The sequence below is a fragment of the Phalacrocorax carbo genome, chromosome 4 (assembly GCF_963921805.1).
Source record: "Phalacrocorax carbo chromosome 4, bPhaCar2.1, whole genome shotgun sequence".
Taxonomy (NCBI): domain Eukaryota; kingdom Metazoa; phylum Chordata; class Aves; order Suliformes; family Phalacrocoracidae; genus Phalacrocorax; species Phalacrocorax carbo.
Genome location: NC_087516.1, coordinates 81,501,524 through 81,517,816, shown reverse-complemented (window position 1 = coordinate 81,517,816; position 16,293 = coordinate 81,501,524). Strand labels below are relative to the sequence as shown.

The 16,293-nt window shown below is 45.0% G+C and overlaps 1 protein-coding gene across 2 annotated transcripts in view; it reads left to right on the top strand.

The window, feature by feature from the left end:
* Window positions 1–16,293, top strand: part of FRAS1 (Fraser extracellular matrix complex subunit 1) — a 173,103-nt gene that overhangs the window by 52,776 nt on the left and 104,034 nt on the right. For both annotated transcript variants that reach the window (XM_064450662.1, XM_064450661.1), the window contains exons 3-6: window positions 9,035–9,142; window positions 12,287–12,379; window positions 14,113–14,272; window positions 14,886–15,019. In XM_064450662.1, coding sequence (XP_064306732.1) covers window positions 9,035–9,142; window positions 12,287–12,379; window positions 14,113–14,272; window positions 14,886–15,019 — 495 coding nt within the window. The remainder of the gene's footprint in view (window positions 1–9,034; window positions 9,143–12,286; window positions 12,380–14,112; window positions 14,273–14,885; window positions 15,020–16,293) is intronic.

The window sequence follows — 16,293 nt, the reverse complement described above, 5'->3', positions numbered from 1 at the left end:
GATTTTATAACCTGGTTAAAAGTTCCTGGTTTTTACAAAATAACCACAAACATAATTGAAAATTACTGCTCCCACGGAAGAGATTAAATATAAAATATGATAGCTGGAAAAGTTAAGTCCTTGGATCTTGCTTAGGTTTTGGACGTAATTTCGGAAGGGGGGGAATGCATGTGTGAGAGCAAGTGTTAGTGTGATCTTCCAAGTATCCATTATTTATTGGTGCTAATATCGAACTCGTGGTTAACGGGCTGTCTGACATGGTCAAGCTTGTGTGACATATCTGCGTATATACATGCAAAAGAAATTTAGAACAGAATGGGAGCAGAAAACTTGTAAATTAAAAGACACGTCATCAGAACAGCTCTATTCAAACCCAGTTTCCTTTCAAGTAATGCATTTGAAATTTTGACAACCACTGGGAAGGCTAAGTATATTGTAATTTTGGAAAATCATGTACCTTGATGAGGACAACCAAGCAGGATGTATTTACATATGTTTTTTAAAAGTCAGTCTGAGCTTTTGGATTTTTTTCAATAAATATATGGAAGGAGTACAGCACTGAATCCATTTCTGGCAGTGGTAACAGTCTATTGCAGGGACTAAGGAAATAATTATTAATTTCAGTGTGTTTGAGCAGTTTATCCTTTTTCCTTTAAAGCTAAGGGTTAAAAAGCATGAGGGGAAAAAACTTCTAACGGTAAAAACTGGGCTGAGATCTACTAGGTCTGAAAACTTAGTGTGATGCAACTGTGTTACCTTTAATTATTTCTTTTAAATGCAAAATATTGTCCTAAAATTATTTTCCTCGTGTACTTGTCGCAGGGGAAGTTATTTAACTAATAAAGATTACTTCAGATATAGTGCTGCTGTTAATTTTTCATTAGGAAGTGCAGATATGAACTGATTTAGATAGGGGGAGAAACGCTTAAGCATCGGAATAAAAATGTGATAAACTGCAGTCGCTGAAGTGGTTATGGGTAGCAGTGTTTCTTCCACTCTGGGCAAAACCAACGTGCAACGTTCAGCATAAAGGATGTATTTGTCTACAGAATAATCTACTTTAACAGTGACGAACCAAAAGGCATTAACCTTTATGGAGGAACACTGCTGCAGAAAAACGACTGACCTGTTGGTCTAAATAAAGATTTCTGTATGCTAATTTAAATCGTGATTAGAACCAATGGTTTTAAAACATTGTTTTAATTCACCCACCCTGTTTGCTCTGTGCATTCGATTTGAGGCCTTTCCTAGTGACTGCTTTTCCGTCTGTGTGAAAGATAGGATAAAGTTTACAACAGCGCCTCGGTAATTTAAGAACATCTTAGAATATCATAGTCTACATATCCCTGAAATAACTGAGGACTACTGGGAAATTTTATTTTTAGACTCTTGATTTTTTACAAGGCTGGTACAACTGGTAGAAGACTTAACATTAGAGGAAAAAAAAAAAAAAAACGTAGGGAAGCATGAGACTAATGAGCCATGAAAACAGTGCCGTGTTTAATTTGTGTAACTTCTTAATTCCCTAGTTGGAAGAAGGAGAAAAATAGTTCCCGATTCCTGAAGCTGTGTTCATGTTAATGTGCTGTTAATCAAGCTGTACGCTCTGCCCTAACTGCTCTGTTCTCTCCTAGATGTGCAGGGCTAAAACTGTTTCTGCTGAGACGAGCTGAATTTGTGTTTGGTTTCAGAAACTGAGCCGTTCATGTGTTGTTCGGCTTGTGGGCATGCTGGAATAAGCCCATTAAATGCCCGTTTTCAAGGGGTTTTTATTATATGCGAGCACATATCAGATATGAAAACATACTCGGCAGCGGCAACAGCTCCCTATTGCAAAAGATAAAACATAAAGCCTAAACCCAAATGGACACTAGGAATCCTTTATGTGTGTCTGAATTACTTTCATGTCTTCATCGCTCCATTAATGGACGTCCCCGCAGACCACGTAGCGCTCTCTCAGCTTCCCTTACGCTTGGGTTTATTCTGCCAATTGCCCGGTATTGTCAACTAATTGGAGTGGAAATGATAAATGAAAGCGGTGTTATCAAGCTGCCAAGTCTCCCCACTTGGCGGCTGGTGGATGATGCTGGTAGTTGTTACCAAAAGTGTAATTGCACTGGGCTCTGCCTACGATTTCAACAAAGCCGCCTGGTATTCCTCCTCCGAGACATCCGATACCTGCCTTCCCTCAGTTGTCTCTGGCGGAGGACGGCTTCTGAAGTAAATCCAGCCCGGCGGCTCGCGTCGGGGGGCGCGCGGGCTGGGTGCTCTGCGGGTGCACCGCTCCCAGTGGAGCGGCAGCCCCTCTCCCGCTGGTGTGGCCTCCCCGCTCCCCGAAGCGAGAGTGCCACCCTCGCCTGCGTCTGGGGGCCTGGGGACCGAGCAGCCCCTTTGAAAGTTAACTGTGTCAGTGTTACTGGTTTCTCATAGAAGCAGGAAAGGTAATTAGTAGGGTATGTGATAAATGACCACCTTGTTCTCGGCATGACGGTAAAAATGTCAAGCTTTATTCCTGGCTAATATTAAGGCTTCAGCTGTAGACTGCTGGTTTTGCCCTGCTTAGTAACTGCAGCGATACCACCAACCAGATGACCGGCTTTTCAAGTCTGGCGTGCTACAGAGGACAACCCAGCATCCAGTGACATTTTATGGATTGACTGAATATTTTCATGAAGCCGTAAGAAATGGAAAAGGGGCTGGGGGGAGGACACAAACCAGCTGTTGTATGCTTCTTATTTCTACAGTCACTGCACCAGAATAGAGCAGGGATTGTTATCTAGTGTGGTGATATCCCATGTTAAGCGACATCTGATCAAATTACTGAAGCTTTTTACATATTAATAGCAGACTCCCATTATTTTTGATTCGTTGGGCTTTTTTTTTTTGCTGAGGTAGGGGAAGAACAGGTGCAGCCGTATGAAGTTATGATAGCCAGTTGAAAAAGCCACAGTCAAAGAGATTTAGGTCTTTCTGTGCTTGGGTTAATATGATGGTGCGGCAGAAGGAAACCATGAGTGCTCACAGCTGCTCTGGGCGCCCACTCCGCGCTATGTCTGCTCTTTGTCTCTTTAGCTTATTCTTTGCTTCAACCATCCTTTGATTTTATCGCTGGTTGCTTTCTTGCCTCCTCCTCTTAGCCTTTTCGTAATGCGAAGCTCTTCTGCGCTCTCTCCTGCCTTTTTCTAAATCCTCTGCAGTATTCTCCAAGCCAGTACGTGCTCGCACTGTGCTCCTCTGTCTTGGGTTTTGTTTTATTTCGCCTTGTGTCTGGGTGCCTGCAACCTCTAAAGGTTTGTGAGCATATCTTGCTTTTTTGGCCCCTGTTCCTCAAACCAACCAAGTCATGTAGGTATGTCTCCTTGCAGCGTGGTGTTTTAAAATTCAGTTGAATTAGGTATAATTTCTTCTTTTGATGTAGGGAAATCCAAAGAATTAATAAATTATAATGGCACCACTTGGCAATTAAGGAGTGCTTTCCATCTTCAAAGTGCTCTGTGCACAGTATTTCATTATTTATACTGTTAATTATATTAGTACTTTTATGGAAAACCCCCTTAAATTGTCGTTGATAAAAGTACACTCTTAACAGGATAAGAATTCAGCACTTAAATTGCAGCAGATAATTTGTCCGCTGCGTTACAGTGCTTTGGAGAAGATGTAAGGTGGATTTACAGCAGCTCTTCAAGTGTCTACTGATAAGTCTCGCTTTGTGTTTTAAACGATAATACCTGTGAGCTTTAAAGTGTCTTTGTAAGTGCTCATGAACAGTAACAAAGCCTTACAGAGTGCGGGACAGGTAGGTGGGATCCTCATTTTGCAGCTGGGTGGTTAGTATATCAATTCCTATTAGCAGAGTGACTTAGAAGCCTTTCCTATAATACTGGGGCTTCTGTGTCACTTCTGAGCATATTACCCTAGCTTGGGCAGACCAAGGTATGAAAGTTATCGAAGGGCAAAACTGGGAAGAACATGCCCAAGCTGTTGGCCCATGTTTGGTTGCCTCGGCGATAGTCATGTTTGAAATGCAAAAGCCAAAAAGAATAATGAAAATACTAGCAGTCTGCGTTCTCCAGGTCGTAAGAGCTCTACGTACGCACCAATAAATCTCTTAATGCTTTTCTGTATTAGCAGCTGTTAGCTACACGCTTCCACGTAAACAGGGAACACATTAAAATTGGTTTGAAATGTGATCCTATAATAGTCAGCACCCAGGAATCCCACCAAAAGTAATTGTTGCAGTAACCTCCCTGCTCTTTTATGTATTTCCACCATGTGTATGAGGTACATGTGCTGCTTTTCACTCCTGTCTCAAAAGAACTAAGCGGCCTTGCTCTTCAAATTTTGCATTTTGCTCAATTTACTGTGACTGTAACATTCAGACATTTGGTAGCACTACAGAGAATAAACCCCCCACTTCGTCATAGAGAAACTGGTAAACTTAATTTTCATCAGACTTTTCAAATTTGCGTTTAGGTCTGTTGCTCCATAGCCAGGAATCCTAAGCTAAACGTTGAACTGTCAAAAGAGCTGAACACTGTGAGGCCCATCGACTGTGTAAAGACATGTAAAAACTCAGGTATTAGTTTCCTGACTATTAACTAGATTCTGAAATCTTAAAACCTCTGCAGAGATGTGCCGGTTTTGATCTGATACCTGGCAAATGGAAATCACTGATGCATGCAGCTGCTTCCATGCGTCTGCCGGGTGGCTTTAGAAAAAGCTGATTTAAGCCCCGCAGGTAGGAGCCAGCCTGCTTAGACTGTAATGGAAAACAGGGGAGGGAGAAGGCCAAAGAGAGAGTTTTCTTATCAGAAACATAAGCATTTAAGTCTCAGAATGTGAGTAAGGATGGCTCTGTGCTGACCTCTTGCTATGTCCTTTGGCTGTTATTCTACCATGGAAATATTTCTTCTTTTTTTCTTTTTTTTTTTTTTTTAATAAAGGAGAGGTGCCACAGGGCAAAGGTTTAGGAGAGTCAAGTGATGAGGCACTAAATCTGCTCTCCCCCTTTCTGCTCCCTGTGCCCAGTGCTTACCCCACAGCTGGCTTCTGAGACAGCAGCCTCACCCTGCAGTGAGGCTGCTGCCAGTTTTAAAATGCAGGCTGCTTTTCAGCATTGACGTTGTTCTCGCACAGATTTCCTCCTTTGCCACTCACTGTTCTGGGATTCTCCTTCCAGCTGGAAACAAACAAGCGAAGGAATAAATCAATAGATGTATCAAATGGTTTTGTCAAACAGATTAAACATCACTTTTTGCCAGTCGGAAGATGTTAGGAGTTCTGAGTATTATCATGGTTTTAGGAGACTTTAGGTGGATCTGACTATGACAAAGCTTTGTTGAAGAGAGCAGGAGGAGTTACCTTGGCGGGGGTGGTGTTAGCTTAAAGCTTGGCACACACGTAACTTAACCTGAATTTGTTCTGTAACTGTATCATAAATCTGCTGGCAGAGATGAAGTCAAGGTCTCTGTTCTACAGCCGCAGCTGTGCGTATGCGAGAGGAGAACCAGCTGTATTACCAGAGCAGAAGTTACCATCTCTCTTTGTCTTGCCGATATCCTGCACCACGGGGCTGTATGCTTACTGCCATCTTTTGCTGTTAACTAAGGGTAGTGTTGCCACCGTCGTTACATTAACAGAGAATCTCCCTAAATTTCTGATGCTGCCGGGGAGTTTGTTGCCTGTGCTTGGACTTGGCCGTGAGAGAAGTGCAGAGTTTGATACGATTGAAATGCTTTTGTAAAACAGTGAAGAGATGCAAGGATTTGTTAGCAGTTTTTCTGGTTATCCCACGTTTGCAGGTTTGCACTCTTGATCCAGCGTCGTAGAGTAAGCCGTTTGTTTTGATAAAGAGCACAGTTTCAGAGGGGAGGCAACTGCCCTTTTTTACCTAACAGTCGGCTCTGGATGCTAGATGGGTCAAAGAAGAGAGAACCTCTACCAGTGCGCGCTCTCTGTCACGCAGGTCTTGTGAAACCTTGTCAGACACCTATGAATTGCCTCTCCCCGGGGCTTGCACAGGCTGGCTTGCAGTACATCACCTGAAGTTTTCAGAGGAGCGCAGCGCCTGGCGGCTTCTGTGTAAGTGCCTGAGGAAGTGGGCGGATTTTTCAAGATTGTTTTTGCTCTCAGGGGGCAGTCTGTCGAATCATGGAATTGTTCAGGTTGGAGAAGACCTTCAGATCATCAAGTCCAACCGTTAACCCAGCACTGCCAAGTCCACCACTAAACCATGTCCCTAAGCACCACACCTACATGTTTTTGAACACCCCCAGGGATGGTGACTCCCCCACCTCTCTGGGCAGCCTGTGCCAGGGCCTGACCACTCTTTCTATGAAGACTTTTTTTTCTAATATCCAAGCTAAACCTCCCCTGATGCAGCTTGAGGCTGTTTCCTCTCGTCCTATCGGTTGCTACGTGGGAGAAGAGACCAGCACCCACCCCACTGCAGCCTCCTTTCAGGTAGTTGCTGTGAGCGAGAAGGGCTCCCCTCAGCCTCCTCTTCTCCAGGCTAAACCCCCCCAGCCCCCTCAGCCGCCCCCCAGCACACTTGTGCTCCACACCCTGCCCCAGCCCCGCTGCCCTTCTCTGGACACGCTCCAGCCCCTCCAGGCCCTTCTTGTCCCGAGGGGCCCAAACCTGAGCCCAGCATTCGAGGTGGGGCCTCACCAGGGCCGAGCACAGGGGCCCCATCCCTGCCCGGCTCCTGCTGGCCACACCAGTGCTGACACAAGCCCGGGGGCTGGTGGCCTCCTTGGCCACCCAGGCACTGCTGGCTCATGCCCAGCCGGCTGTCAGCCCGCACCCCCAGGGCCTTCTCCGCCGGGCACTTCCCAGCCCCTCTGCCCCAGGCCTGGGGCGCTGCCTGGGGTTGGTGTGACCCAAGAGTAGGATCCAACACTGAGCCTTGTTGACCTCGACCCATCAATCCCACCTGTCTGGGTCCCTCTGCAGGGCCCTCCTACCCTGAAACAGATTGACACTCCTGCCCAATTCGGTGGTGTTGCAAATTTACTGAGAGTGCACTCGATTCCCTCGTCCAGATCATTGATGAAGATATTAAACAAGGCTGCCCCAAATACCAAGCCCAGGGGAGCCCTGCTTGTGACCGGCCGCCAACTGGATTTAGCTCCATTCACGACAACTCTCTAGGCTTGGCCATCCAGCCAGGTTTTTACCCAGCAAAGAGTACAGCTGTCTAAGCCATGAGCATTTTCTCCAGGAGGATGCTATGAGAAACGGTGTCGAAGGCTTTATTGAAGTCTGGGTAGATAACACCCGCAACCTTTTTCTCATCCACTAAATGGGTCACCTTGTCATACAAGATCAGGTGTACTTAAGCAGGACCTGCCTTTCATAAATCTGTGCTGGTTAGGCCTGATGTCCTGGTTGTCCTGTATGTGCTGTGTGACAGCACTCAAGATGAGCTGCTCCATACCCTTTCCCAGCACCGAGGTCCAACTGACAGGCATGTAGTTCCCGAGATCCTTTTTCCAGCCCTTACACTGTGGTTAAATTGGCTTATTGGAGTAAATCACTATCTCATGTAAATGAGTAGCAAAGTCTGCTCTTCTTTCAGATCAGTTAAAAATGAGACTTAATGGCTGGGGTAGCAGCTGTCAGTACTACACATACAGGAAAATTTCCTGTATGGCATAAATTTAGCGTACACACAGTGGTTGTCTAATGGAAAAGAGTTTTTTGGGTGAGAAACTGATCTTCCTCTTTCCATTTTCTTTTGGTGAATTTAACTGAAGGCTTTTAGAAACAATAAATAAGAATGTAGCAATCGTGTCCTTCAGATTACCTCAGTACATAGGTTATTGGTTGCTTTTTTTAAACTCCCAGAGGAAGGACGCTTGGCATGGGTGAAGGCACACTGCAGAGGAGCTGAGCGCAGGCAAGACATTTTCATAGGAAAGGGTGTGGTAGGCAGAGGAAGAAGTGTGACAGGCAGACTTGACTGTTTCTCTGGGATGCTGCTGATGCTGTTTGATGTCAGGATGCCTGGAAGTCAGTGTTCAGGAGTAAAGAGAAGGAAGGCTTTTGTTTTCTAAGCAACCTACTGAAAGTAATGAATCCCAAGTGGCTGCTCAGACTTTGGAGAAACTGGCGGGAGAGAAGAAGCCTGGCAAGTGTCCAAGGAACTGGCTGAGGGCCTGAACTGTCTTATGAAAGCACGGTGGCGGCGTGGGATCCTGACCTCAGTGCGGAGGGAATGGAAAGAGGTCAAGCAGGGGTGGTGAAAACCCTTGCGAATTAGCTGTGGGTGTTCCAGTTGGGTGCACTGATCGAGTGGTAATGACAGCTCTTTCCAAATCCGTCTGCTTGGTCAGAGTCCCCTTCATGATGTTTTGGAATAAACGTGACCAGGAAGCACCTGTTCATACCTGGCCGTGCATTCAGCTTTTTTGACTAAATCAGTTTAATCGCATCTTAGCCTCTTCAGATGTTTCCTTTCATCTTACAGCCTAACGTAATAAGCACAGTTTACATCATGGTTTTGACCTGAGAACTTTTTATTTCTGTGATCTTGCAGACTTTTGAACGTTATATTCAACAGCTCATTTGGGTACAAGCATGTCGCTATTTACCTGCATTCCCCATCAGCTCATGGGCTGCTGTATGGAGCCGCAGCAGCCTGTCTGGGAGCTGGCTTAGCTTCAGAGCTAGCTCAGCTGCCTCAGCACAAGCTGCGATCGTAGTAGTAGCTGCAGTTTGGACAGTCTGAACTTGATTGTAGAGAAGTTTCCCACAGATGCTCAAATCACCTTGAGGTTGTTTCCTATCGATTATATTGCCACTGGAGTTGATTATTTGCTGTGCACACCCTTGGCTTTCAAGTGTGTTTCAAGTTATTGAACGAATACTACCAAAGTTATGCCTGATAAGTGTGTGGGAGGGTGGGGTGGTTTGTTGCAGACTTTACTCTTCCAGTCTGTCCATGTTGAGCCGTTTGAGTCACTTGGAGTCGTGTAAAATAGCACGCGCTTTGTGCTGTATGGTCTAATTTAAAAGTTACTTTTGTTTGCAGAATAACACAATTTGGAAGCAAGATTCTTGCCAAGACTGCCGTTGCCGTAGCAATGTTGTCACCTGTGAAGCTACCGTCTGCAAACACCCTCAGTGTGACTTTCAGAAGGTAAGGGGCTGCGACTGTCCAAATGCCAGCTGACCTGTTCTGCGTGGTGGGAGGAAATTTCAGGTTGCTTTGGAGTTCCCACCCTTCCCCTGCTTTAAACCCCTACAGTAATTATATATGCAAAATGCCTGTTTGGGTCCACCGCATGTAAAGGAATAGTGGGAGCAGTTGGGGTTCCTACAGCCCCTGTGGAAGCAAAGCTCCTCTTGTATTAAGAGGGACCACGAGGTGATTCCCTGGAGGAACTGGCAGAGGTGAGCTGGTTGCTTATCTTCATCCACCGCTGTGACAGCTGCAGTCTCAGCCTTCTGGGCTCAGCTGCCTCCCTGCAGCTCCCTTTGAACCCAGTGGTCTGATTGCCAGCAGGATTTGAGGGTAGCGAGCGGGAGCAGAGACAGCCCGTTTCGCCTCCCAGCGTGCGTGAGTGCCCAGGGTCACGCACAGTCTCTGTGCCCTTTCAGTTCTCATTGATGCAAGCCTGTGCAAGAAACACACGGGCAAAACCAGGCGCGTGAGGCCTTTGTCTCCTTCGCCACGCTACAGCCAGAGGCTTGGTGTTGGAACAGCTTGCAGGCTGCCTGTGCTCCAAGGGTGGTCTGGTCCCCGAAGGGCACCCCTGAACTGGGTTTGGACCTCCCAGCATGACCCCAGCTTTCCGTCACCCTTCATTTGAACGAGGAGCTGGGTCTCCCTCAAACATGCAGATGGACGCTTTCCACTCTGATGAACAACAACAGAGCTGAGATTGTCTGTCTTTCAGTTTCTTCTGCCTTGTGATGGCTGTTGAGCTTTCATTGTTTCCTGTTTATCTTTCTCTGTCTGAGCCTTCATTAATGGTTACAGCTAATTGGCCATGGAATTGGTCTTGCATTAGCATCTGGATTACTGGGGTAGTACGCATGGCTGACAATGAAAATTAGTGTTTTAAAGAGGCACTGCCAATATAATTACATGGTTTTATGAAGCAGGTTAAAATATTTCCCAATATGACAGCATTAACGAGGAAATAATTTTGATTGTTACTGGTTTTCCCCATTGTTATCATTGTGTATTGATGAAAGCAAGACTGAAATATTGGGAATTTTGTGGTAAAGAGGAGAGAAGTAAAAAAAGAGTGCTGTCGTGGCAAACCTAACAATGAGTGGGCTAGATAAGAATTCGTCGTTCATTTTGAAAAATTGGAAAACTGAAAAGGTGGCAACTTGAAAGCTCATAAAGGGAAACAGATTTATAGTGTGAAATGAATCTGTGTGACTCCTTGACAAGGGTAATCTTCAAGACAAAGAGTTGAAGTGTTCCATAAAGGTCTGGCCATTTAAATGTTGAAAGGGATCATCAAGGATCTCAGAAGAAAAAAAATCCTTCAAGCATAAACAAACCACTCATGAACAAGGTCAGAAATGGCCCTCCCTCTCCGTGGTTTGTTTCTGATCTGCTTATTATGAGATTTATGCTACTATTGCTGATCTTGTTTACAGCGACGAGGCATAAACAAAACCAGGCAGCCTTTGCAAAAAGCGTACCCGGTGGTGTTCTAAACATCTGTATGTAAAACCTACTGCCGTGCGTACCGAATGCTTTGAGCAGGTGAAAAATCAGCAAACATCATTTCTGTTGTGTGAACCAAGGCAAAGCAACGACCAGGAACAGTTTCTCCCCAGCAGGATCACAGTTGAATAGGGTTTAATGGTTTAAGCTAAATGAAATATTTAATTTTGTTTCCCACCTCCTAAAAAACACGGTATTGAAGAAACCTTGAAGCGAGAAACTATTTTCGGTTTGAAAAATCAAAATGTTTCTTTTAGAAAACAGAGAAAGGAAACTTACGACGTTTCAAATGATTCTGGTCGCTTTTATCACACAAATAAAGAGGTGAAAGGGGAGACAAATTTTTGGCATCGCAGTGTCTTCATGTTTTATTATAACAAAACAAATAATGGTTCCCCTCTGAGCAGGAATCCGTTAGGCGTTGGCTGTAGCTTTTCAAAGTGGAAAGGATGGAGTATGTCTCGTGAGAAGCACCTTGGCAATATTTTGAGGAAGGTGGCCTCGTGGATAAAATTTTTTGACATTTCACTCCCTGAACCTGAGAGGTTCATATCCTTTTTTGGTTTTCTGTTCTCTCCCTCTCCAGCTACCATGGTCACGTCAGTAAAACTCTTTGGTCCTTTTTTATTATTGGCTGTGGGAGGAAAACACTGACATCTGTGGCACCTCAGGGGGTGCCAGGGGCCCTCGTGTGCGGTCACCGTCAGTGACAGATTCCCTTGCAAAATAAGATCTCCCAGCGGCTGATGCTGTGCTGTCTGTGGGGTGCTGTGCCAGGCCTGGGGTGTTTCACCTGCAGCGGGGAGGAACAGGAAAGCATTGCGTTGGAGAGTGAGGCGTGGTCAATGACGGGAGTCCATGGTCCTTCCCAGTGCTGACTCATGCCTCTACTGATGTGTTTTGCCCTTCGTCTGATGAGTTGCTTCCATCAGCGTCATCTTTTTCCCTGCTGCCAAACAGGACGCGGCGAGTGGTCAGCTTGCTAAGCCCCCGCAACGTGCACTGCAGAGTGGTAGTAGCGTTACCTGACTACGCTGTGGTTGGAAGTGGTCGGTAGTTTTCAGTTAATTTTTAAGTAGGGTTATTTAAAAAACCAAAAGTGTTGATTATTAAGCCAAAGAAGTACAGGTAATGGCTGCACATTTATTCTGCCTGCCAGATGGGTGTCTGGGGTGGTGAAACTTTAGACGGAGATCCATCCTGTACATGTAGAAAAAACCCTCTGTTGAAAAATGTACATCTATACCACATTTCTCAGAGTTCCTTCGGTGAGTAATCTTGGGTTTTGTCTTGAATAAGTGCTTTCTATTCTTTGTTCTGGTTTGAATACTGGTTCAGCTGGGGACTTCCTAACTGTGCTGTTAAGGGTGTAAATTCTCCTACTGTGGTTTCAGTGGTAAAATGTCAAGCACAGCAAAGTGATGTGCCACCTCTCCACAAAGGGATCTGTTGTAACAGCATTATTTTATATATTTCACTTAATATGTTTCCTCTCTAAACTGATAGTACTGGGTCCAGCAAGGCCCCATGTCTTTACCTTCATGTTAAAGTCTCTGTTTCCTGTGAACTGCTCATTGGATTCTTGTATCTTTTCAGGGAGAAGTGCTCCAAATAGCCCCCAACAAGTGCTGCCCTGAGTGTGTGCCCCGAGCTGAAGGATTTTGCCAGCACGAAGGACAGATCCACAGTGTGAGTGCTCTGTCATGTTCCTCAGCAGTGGCAATCCTTTCCAGATTTAGCGCTCTGCTTGGTTCACGTCAGTGAAGGTTGCTGAGCTGACATGTGGGAGAAGGATAGTTCGTTGGGCTTATATTCTGTCACTATCAGATAACGTAATATAACGGGAGTTTGGTCAGCAGGGTTTGCAAAAAGGGAATGTGTCGCTGAGCAATTGTGTGTCCTGCTTGCCTTAAGGGGAGAAAGTTTCTGTAGATGATTGCGACAATAAAATAATGTTAGGAGGAGAGCTAAGCACAGGGAACTTGACATATTAGCTATCTTGAAAGGCTTTTCTCTCAGCAGCCATCTGTACAGGTAGAGATTGATTGCTGTTGTATGACCCGGGCTATGTATTTGTAACCCTGAATTATTCAAGAAGCAGGTCCCAGGACGTGGTTTCACCTGGGGGGACTGAAAGGCCAAAACAGTAAGTGTCTATAGAGAAGAAAAAAATAAGGATTTGTGGGTAGTAGTTAATGAATCATGTCGAACAGGCAAACATAGAAAAATGGCTTAACACTGAACACAAGTCATACGTCTGGTCTCTTACAGACCTTTCTGTTTGACAAGAGACAAGTCAGGTTCAAATCTTAAGAAATATATGCTAAAATGTCCAGATCCAGTTGAATACCTGGAACTTACAGACCTGAGACAGATGTTGGAACCCTCTGTTTCAGTGTGAGGTGTGACCAGCGTGAATCTGTTAGGAGCTACGCAAAGACTGGAATAGGAGGGGTAGCACATCCCTCCTCTTCTCACATTTCTCGTGCCTGTGATGTGGGTGATACTATATTATTTCATATCATGTTTTATTTCTTCTTACTGCTGTGGCTGAATTTTGCTGTGTTGTATTCTTGCTGCAGCTTTTGTGTTCTGTCTCTCTGTAAGCCTGTTCTTTGGGATGCAAGTCAGGTGAATAAGTAGGCATCCCTCCAGGGATTATCAGCATATTTGTACCTATAATCACGTCACTCCTCAGTTCCGCTCTGAGGTGGTCATTAGACAATTTTTTTGTCAGTGCAAAGTCTCACCCTGATGGTTGGCACAGATTTCCTGAAGGAATAAGTTTTCTCTTTTGTCAGTAAGCCACTGCAACGCTTTCTGACTTGACCTTCATTCTACAAGTATCTAGCTAGTAGCAGTGGCCCTCACGGTAGCTCCATCGAAGAAAATTGGTAGCCTTGATCCAACAAGGGCTTTTTTATTCCCTGCATTCAATATTGCATGGTTTGTAAAAATGGACATTCTCTATTTGTTGGAGAGTGTTGCAATGCACTAACGTGTTTCTTCTTGGGGCCAATTTTTCTTCTCCATGCCTCCTTGTGGTCAGGTGTGTGTTGGGGCCTGTGTCGAATATTTCTCCCAAGAAAACATGTCTCTAAATTTAGAGTTTGCCCTGCAGAAAATGTAGTGGAGAAGGGGGTCTTTTGCAGTGGGTTGTTGTTGGATGCCACTCTTCAACAGGAAGGAGAATTAGGCTGATATCCAGATTTGCTACTTTACCACTGTTAACTTACTTTTTGTTCCAACAGTGCACCCAGGAATAAGGGCTACAATGTGGAAAGATTGACTGGGCCTGCAAAAGAGTAAAGTTAATACTAGTGTAGGGGGGCCTAAAAGGGAGAGGGTATGTTTACGGGTCTCGTTGGCAGCTGGATTCACGCATGTGTTTTCTGTGCCTTTGATTGTGTTGTGCACTGCAGCACGGCACACAGTGGGCCAGCTCTGGATGTGTCCGCTGCTCCTGTGCCCACGGGAAGGTGAACTGCACCCCCACAGCCTGCCCAGCCCTCGCTTGTGGACGAGGGGAGCTGCAATACACTACTCAGGGATCCTGCTGTCCCAAATGCGTGGGCCGTGGCGGTAAGTATTGCATGTGAATCGGGCACCGCCTGAATTCATTGATCCAAGCAGTAGGTCACTGGAAATCTCCTTCTAGTCGCAAATCTAGAAAGCTTTTCTTTTCTTGTTCAGTTCTGTTGGGAAGGCACTGGCGTCAAGCGTGTCTCTTAATTCTCTTTCTGTCCTGCTACCATATTTACATTTCTAATGGCTTCGCCCATAGGCCAAGAGGAAGTGATGAGCTTTAAGCAGTGAGCAGATGTGCCCAATATGTCCTTATTCTGTCCTCATCTCCTTATTTTGGAGATTAAAATCTGGAAGAAAAGATGCAGATATTTCCTATGTACTGAGGGTACCTTTGGCACCTGCAGACTTGGACTGCCAGTTCCAAAAATGCCTGAGCTATTGGATAACTTTTCTCATAGCAGTCCAGTGGGACAAGTACATCCAGAGCTCTTAATTCACAAGTCTAAAGCCCTTGAAAACTGGTGGAATCATTACTGTCGTTACCTGCGTTGGCAAACCAGAATTTTTACTTCTGAGATGCACAAAATCTGTGTTGTAATTATGGGTGATGGAAAGGGATTAAAGGGCACTGGAAAAGAAAATTACCTATTGTTTTCATATCTCTTAGAGCCTTGTTCCTTTGATGGACGCTTGTTCCAGGATGGTGAGGACTGGCACCTTGGTCGGTGCTCCAAATGCGTCTGCAGGGACGGCACGGCTCAGTGCTTCACAGCTTCCTGCCAGCCTCTACTGTGCAGCCAGGTCAGGACCCATCGGCTTTCTGGGGACATGAGGCTGTCGTCTTTCCCTTGGCAAGGTCCATTTCTCGTGCAGATGTACAAATCAGCAGGCAAATCTTCTGTGTGACAAGTGGGCGATTTGGAAAAGGGAGTTTTGATGTGTGGAGATGATGTGGAGTGATGGTTAAGCCTGTCGGTATACACATGCTTGTCTGTCTCTTCCCTAATATCTTCTTTCCCCACCATTTTAGTCTTATGCCTCTGCTGGCTAATTAAGCACAAATACTGTATAAAGAAACTGCTTTTTGTTTTATACTAAAAAAAACATGTAGGGTTGGTCAGGAAATGTTTTTATTTCAGTGTGGGAAGGAATGAAAATAAGATTTTTAATGGAGGATTTTCTTCACAAATTTCAGTGTTTGGTTTGCAGCTGAAAAGTTTGGTTTGCAGGTCTTTCCTTCTTTTTTTTTTTAATAAAAGCTCTAGGGACACAGTTGAAAGTAGTCAAACGCTAATTAAATTCCCTTTTTGACTTAAAGAGTTTAGAAATACAAGACAACTTCAGCTGAAATAAAAGCCTCGAGCACTATTCCTTACATGTGCTTGTGTTTAGAAATCAACAAAAGGAGTATGGTAAGTTAGGCAAGCTCAAATAGTGACTCACGGTTTTACTCCCAGTTGAGAGACCTGGGACATCTCTGTCTCCAAGGTCTTTGCTGTGGACAAACGATGAGTTCTCCGCACTTGTGCAGTGATCAGATTATATACGGTGTTAACACGGGGGTTAGCAATGGCAGCAAACTATATACGCTACCCCACGCTCTGTGCAAGCGACTCAAGTTTTTTGAATTCTCTTTATTATATTGGCAATACTTAAGGGTGTGACTATGCTCTTTGGTTTCTTGTCATTGGGCCCATTGTACCGGTTTTCTTAGGGCACTTTGGTGTACTCCTTTACAACAGCATGCCATGCTAAGGAAATGCAGGAACTGGCTCCCCAGAAATCCCGCTTTCTGACCTTGACTTTGTTTTAGGAACTGCCATTTCCCAAATATTTTTTAATCTATTACCATGCTCCAATGATGAATCCAGAAGCTCCCTTGAAATGTGTGCGCTGGCTGAGCGCACTTCCCTGTAGCACTGAGGAAAACCAAAGCGGTAGTCCCAAACTGTTTTCCCTGCTGATGCTTACCCAGCTTCCTGTTACTGGACCAGATGTTTGTGCAATTAACACCTTTTTGTTGTTGTTAGTTTGATAGTAGGAAAACCCACCTGTTTCTGTGCATGCTAATTCTG